This window comes from Suncus etruscus, chromosome 12, assembly GCF_024139225.1.
Source record: "Suncus etruscus isolate mSunEtr1 chromosome 12, mSunEtr1.pri.cur, whole genome shotgun sequence".
Classification (NCBI taxonomy): Eukaryota; Metazoa; Chordata; class Mammalia; order Eulipotyphla; family Soricidae; genus Suncus; species Suncus etruscus.
The window spans coordinates 9,393,246-9,400,171 of NC_064859.1; the positions used below are offsets into that span (position 1 = coordinate 9,393,246).

Genomic DNA, 6,926 nt, shown 5'->3' on the forward strand with positions numbered 1-6,926 from the left:
CAAATGGCATATCCTTCTACCCTAGGTGCTATGGCACTGTCCCCAAATAGGCACCTAATTTTCTCCTGAGAGCTCAGTGCCTGTTTGGACACCCCGTTGCTAAGCTATCAGGGAGCACAGGAGACAAGGCTGTTTCTGGTTGGGGATCTTGGCTGGGAGATAGGGGAAGAGTTTAGCAGAATGAGCTTAGGAGCCCATGGAGTGCAACGAACGCTGCAGACTGATCCTCTTCATGCTGGCATTGCCAAGAAGGATGAGACCTGGCCAAGATCTGGCTCTGACACACAAGCAAAAATAGAATGGAGGTGGGGAAAGAAATGTGTTTACTTTTGTGATTTTTCCCTCATGTGCTTCTTAACAGTGTCACAATCTCTCCACGAACAGGCCAGAATGGGTCACAGGCCACGTCTTCATTGATAAACCTCCTCTAACAATTCACCTCTCCTGCTCAGTATCTGGGCACTGAAAAGAATGCCAGAAGGGCAGCATATGGGGAAAAGAGGATCATTGGCCCCGTGTCTGTCATTAACCAGGTAGACTATGAAGAAAGCCCCATTCCCAGCTTTTTGCAAGATCTGCTGCTATTAGACAAAACCTCAAAGTCTACTCCCCTTTGAAATCTGTCATCTGTACTAAGCCACTTGATTATGGTGTTTTTTGGTCCTGTTTGGAAACAATCTTGATCGTCAGAGTTCAGGGGCTGCTGCTGGCATCAAATAACAGAGTTCAGAGACATATCTGACAACATATGGACAGCCTCACCACAAAGAAGTCCAAAAGCCCCCTAGTGTGAGACTAGGAATCTGGTATTTTATACTGAAGTGACAGTGATGGGGAAGGGACAAAAACAAAGCAGAAGGAGAAATTCAAACTTATTTCTAGGTCACAAGGTATTTTTTTAATCAAGCCTTTTCCAGCTTAGCTGTCTAGAACCATGGCCCTTTTAATTTTCTTTAGAACTACAGTGCTGTTTGAGCAGCTTTCCCCTCCAAACTTCTTTCTCATTTGTAAAATGCCAAAGATACCCTTGACATGGCCCAGCAAAGGCAGCAGAGGAAACAGCTATGAAACTGGCTAGAAGGTGGGGTTGCTCAGAGGGACAGACTTGGTTTCTATGAGTCAGATTTATGAAATAGCATACAGCTACAGTGGGAGCAGGCAGGACTGATTTAGGGCACTTGCCTTAGGAGAGACAGGTTTCAGAGATAGATCCAAAGGCCAATGAAAGGGTTAAGCAACTTGTACATATCATTCCTGTATTAAGGCACTGGACATATATTACAAATATTACCTGTGATGGGTAGGCAGCCATACTCCAGTCAAGGGGTTTTGGAAAAACAGGTGCAATGAAGTCATGGTCAAACAATTTATTTACTGTAAACTTTAGACTTTGCTCCAGAAAATGCCTGAAGCTGCCCCTCAAACCCCCCCCCGCCCCCATAAAGCCCCATTGGAGCAAATAGGAGGAACTGGGAGAGTTCATGTTCACAGCTGAAAGGTCCAACATATTCGAGACTCCCCCAGACCAACGGTGCAGGAAGGAAAGTTTTTCAAATACACATGGACAGCAGCAATAGATATCATCTCTAATACTTAACAGATGAGGTAGATAACACTGAAAACGCATCAATATATGCAGCCCAAGTTGGCTGGGACTGAAGCACTACTGACATTCACGTACAAGTTCCAAGCAAAGAGGAACCAAACAAGACACTTTCAGAAATTTACACAACTTAAAAAAAAAAAAAGGGCATCTTTTTTTTCCTGTATATATTTATACAGTTTCATTGAAAATTTGTTACGTGCCACTTAGATAGTCTTTAGTGTTTTGGGGGGAGTCTTAAAAAGTAGAAAAGAATGCTTTACAGCAGTGAGTCATTGGTACTACAATTCCTCCCTTGTGAATCAGTGCTATCGTTAGGCACAGTACCTTGTCGGCTCACAAAGTCTTCCGTGCCTGGAGGGACCCCACACAGCAGTTGGCTGTCTTTCTCCTGTCCCAGCTGGTATCCGCTCTGCTCCCCTGTGTGCTCAGTCCTGTCGTTGCTGTTGGTGGAGTAGCCATTCCCACAGGCCTTCAGAGAAGACCTGCGCAAGCACAGAAGTTCCTGGAAGGCGACCCTGAAATCGGGGCTGCGGCAGTAGATGAGGGGGTTGAAGGCGGAGTTGGCGTAGCCCACCCAGTTCAAGAAGATGTAGATGTCTTTGGGAATGAGGTTGTCCTGGACCACGTGCACGATGTTGACGATGAAGAAGGGCAGCCAGCACAGGGTGAAGGTGCCCATGATGATGCCCAGCGTCTTGAGGGCTTTGTGCTCTTTCAGGCAGAACTTGGAGGCCCTTCGCTGACTGCTCCGACCCTCCTGCTCCACCTGGCCCAGGCCGGGCGCATGGAAGCGGCCCTCCGCTCTGTCGATCCTCTGCAGCTGCCTCCGGGCCACCTGGAAAACCCTGGAGTAGACGAACACCATGACCACCAGCGGCAAGTAGAAGGAGACGATGGAGGAGGCGATGGCATAGGGCTGGTTCGTGAAGAAGTCACAGCAGGTCTCCTTGGCATAGCAGCTGATGGCTTCTGGGTGGGAGGCCCGGTACCAGTGCATCTGAATGGGCAAGAACGAGGTGAGGCCGGACACGACCCACACCACCAGGATGACGCCACGGGCCTTCCTCTTGGTCAGCAGGCTCTGGTACTTGAAGGGCGAGGTGATGGCGAAGTAGCGATCCACCGCGATCACGCACAGGGTCTCGATGCTGGCCGTGACGCACAGCACGTCGAGGGACGTCCAGAACTCGCACCAGAAGTTGCCGAAAGTCCACATCTCCATGAGGATGTGGCAGGCCCCGAAGGGCACCACGGCCAGGCCCATGACCAAGTCCGCGCAGGCCAGGGAGGTGATGAAGTAGTTGGTGACCGTCTGCAGCCGCTCGAACCTGGCGATGGCCGTGATGACCAGCACGTTCCCGAACACGATGGCCAGCACGATGAGCGACATGACGATGCCCATGCCCACCACCCACGCGTCGTCCCGCGGCTCCTCCGTGGCGTTCCGGCCGGGCTCGGGCAGCAGCAGGGCGCTGCGGTTCCCGGCGTGGCCCATCGCGCGCGGGCCGGCCGGGCGGGCAGGTGAGAGCGCGGCTAAGGCGCACCGGACCTCCGGCGGGGCGCTGCGGGCAGCGGGCTGGCGCCTGGCAGCCTCATCCAGGGACCGTGGGGTGGGTGTGGTGGGGACCGCGGACACGCTCAGCTGCAGGAGTGCCCGGGTTCGAGGCGCGCGGTCCGAGCTCGGATGCAGGGAGCCTCCCCGGGGTGCGCGCTGCCCGTTATGTAGGCGCACAGGACTTGAGGGGAACGCCTCCCCACCCCCCGTGACGCGCTTCAACTTTCGCCCAATAACGCGCGGGCAGCCCCAAAGGGGCGAGGTCCCCACCCCACTCCGTCCGCCCCGTCCCGCCCCTCTCCCGCCCCGGCTTGGGGCTGGCCCAGGCGGGGCCCAGCTGCTGCGCCCCAGCACCCGGGCGGGCCGCCCCTCCTTAGGGCGCTGCGGGCTGGCCTCCCCAGTCCGCTCGGGAGCTGGGGCTTTTCTCCCGAGGCTGCCACTCCTCTTCCCCGAGGCCACCTGCTGCTGCCCGACGCTCCGGACGGCGTTTTAAGGGGTGAGGGGCACCCCACCCCACCCACGAGCGGAAAGAGTGCCCACCGAGGCACGTACAGACAGGCACACGTGCACCCCAACAGACAAGCTCAGACTTCTACGGAAACCACAGCACCCACAAAGACACACCCGTGCTCACTCATCTCCAAGCACCCCGCGCCACCAACCCACACCCACACCCACACCCACACTCAACACACACACACACACACACACACACACACACACACACACACACACACACACACACACACACACACGCACGCACACAGCAGGCACAAAGCCACCCAGCTCCAACACAGAGACCCAGCAGACACAAAAGCACCCAGAAGTGCAGAGGCAGGGGGGCCCAGAGAGAAGCCAGCAAGGTGCAAACACGCAGCCCACAGGAAGGCTCTAGACCAGCGGAGGCTGTTCCAATCCAGCTACTCTGAGCCCCTCACCCAGCACTCCGGCTTCCAGCTCACCCCAGCTCCACGCCACCACTCTCACACAGGGCAGAGTCCCTTTCAAACATTTGGCAAGTCCGCAGGAGGTGACTTCAACAGCTGCTGATTTCCTCAGCTCACCCGCCGTCAAGTACTTTCTTTGGGTGTCCTCCCTGAGAGTTTGCAGGCGTTGAGACATCATGTTAGCCTCTGATGTCACTGAAAACTGGTGTATGCCTCTATATATTGGGACAAAGAGGCTGTGTGCTACCATTTTTATTTTTAAAGTTTTTTAATAATATCTTTATTTAAGCACCACGATTACAAACATGATTGTAGTTGGGGTTCCGTTATAAACATAACACCCCCCTTCACAAGTGCAACATTCCAACCACCGATGTCCCCCAGCCTTCCTGCCACACTCCCTGCCTGTTTTCCAGACACACATTTTTAATTTTTGGGAGGAACGTGGCATTTCTTCCTCACCAAATTGCTGTTGTCATGAATATTTGTCTTTTCAAAAAGGTGGAATAATTGCCTTTTCCACTTCAGTTTCCTCCATAATCTCGTTGCGACTAGAAACAGCTTTACAACTGCTGGGTATTTTGTGGATCTGTTGAGAGGTTTGAAATTGCCACTATTCTGTGATTTCTGACTCAAAAAGGATATGACAGTTTTAAATGTTTAGATTCTTAAGAATGTTTCCAACCCATAGGAAACAAACGGTAATTCTCCTTGAACTCAAGTCAGGATAAGCGTCCTAAAATAGGATGAAATCTCTCCTTTGGCATCTCCACTGTGACAAGGAAATTAATGTTTAGGATCTTATTTCCTATGTATCAGCAACGTCTTCGGAAAACTGAAAGTAGTTTCATGTGATGTGATCAAACATACTTTGTAGATTACATAAGAAAATAACAATGGCCAACATTTATGGAACATTCTGCTATATATTTCTCGTGTATTACTACATTTAATCCTTCCCATAGTCCCATGGTGGTGATGAAATAGTATATTTAGCTTCACTCACAAATGGGGTTCAAAATATGTTGCTCAGTCAGTGCCAGAGGCATAAGGTGAACCCAATTTTTGACTGTCATACCCGTATCTTAATATTGACAATGTACTAGCTATGAAGGCGAGTTACACGTGAAACTGTACCCAGCTCACAAACTTCTCTATCTGAAAACTCATCTAGGCAAATCATAGAAACAGAGAATACTCACAGAATAATTTTTCACCTCCTACCTGATCAGTAGTGTCACAGGTTAGACTAAGTGAGAAGGAAATAATAGGTTAAAAATGTGATTTTTTGCACATGTAAATACCACACACAGGGTTACCAGTGAAATGCGCACAACTCATTATACTTGGAAAATTTTGTTAGCCTTTTCTACAGAATTCTACTACTTTAGGACAAAAGTAACTTGCGGGATCATTAAAAAGTAAAACCCTGGGCTTAACTTACAGGACATCTTTATCTTTTTGCCTTAATAGATTGAAGCCTTTAAATAATAACAAGTTTTCCAATGAAAGCTACAGATATTAAGGATCTGTTATATTTATGTAATTTTAAAAATATACCCACTCCATATTTATGTTAGGTTTAACTTTTGTTATGTTGGGATATACCTTTTAAGCAACTCAAACACACTAAATCAAGAATTGATTAAGTCAAGTGATTAAAACACTAAATCAAGAAGAAAATTTGTAAATTTTTGTATTTTTGTAAGTCACTAAATTCTGGAATTGTGTGCACAATCCTTGCCAATCACTCTTTCTCTCTCATTCTCTCTCTTCTCTCTCTCTGTCTGTCTGTCTCTGTCTCTTTCTCTCTCTCTTCTCTCTCTCATCATTTAATTTATTTTCCTCTGATCTTAGCAGGGAAATTAGGAGTCTGGGGTGTATACTGAACATACATGTTCTCAGTGACCTAACTATGTTTCTTTACCACCAACACAGCTTACTGGACTGTGACTTTAGGGAGTTAATGCTTCAGTTGAACTAGAGAGTTCTTCATAAAATTCATATATTGTATGGAAAATAGGGCTCTTTTATAATGTTAGAGTCTAATTATGTATTTTGTTAATCCCTTAAGTCACTGATTTGTGACTTCTTGCATACCAAATGAGGGAAATTTTTGATTTATAAAACATAGTTGAATAAAGTAGTAAGTCTATGTATTGCCAGGAATACCCTGATATCAATATCCAGAAAGCATAGGAAAATCCTATCCAGGACTTGGCTTGAACAAGATTACTTCTATATTTATAATCTTTTAGATAGAGAAGCATCCATCTTCCGTCTGATTTCATCCTGTGTGTGGCCCATCAGCGGACCGCTCGCCATCCCTGGAGCCTTCCCTGGAGGTGAGTTTACAAGCCCAGAAAGGGTGGAGCCAGAGGAGAAAGGCCGCTCAGCTTCACTTCCCGGGGCCGTTCACATCATTTAGCCAATGAATACAATCACAACACGTAGAAAAACCCACAATACAAGTGTGACAATGGGGAAACAACGCAGGCCAGCACCAGACATAGAGAATGTCGATGGCAACTCTGATGACTTGAACATGACCAACCAACTAGATAGACAAGCATAATTTAATTTATTTCTAAGTGGTGATCTTAAATGTCTTTGTTTAATATTGTAAAGTATCATCTCACAAATTTACTTTAAATGCCTTAAGTACTTCAAAAGTACTTAACATGCAACTTTGGAAAAAGAGCAACCTGCTACCTAATTTTTTAATTAAAATATAATACATATTTTTATTAGGACATGTATGTAAAAAACTTGCACCCTTGGGTTTAGCTACACCACCAATAATAAATTATTAAACATA

General features: G+C 47.8%; 1 protein-coding gene across 1 annotated transcript; it reads right to left on the minus strand.

Moving 5' to 3' along the window:
- Nucleotides 1-1,763: 1,763 nt before the first annotated feature.
- Nucleotides 1,764-3,085, minus strand: ADRB2 (adrenoceptor beta 2). The gene has a single exon (XM_049785226.1). It carries the CDS (start codon nt 3,006-3,008, stop codon nt 1,863-1,865), a length of 1,146 nt encoding a protein of 381 aa, XP_049641183.1. The 5' UTR covers nt 3,009-3,085; the 3' UTR covers nt 1,764-1,862.
- Between the last annotated feature and the right edge of the window lie 3,841 nt (nt 3,086-6,926).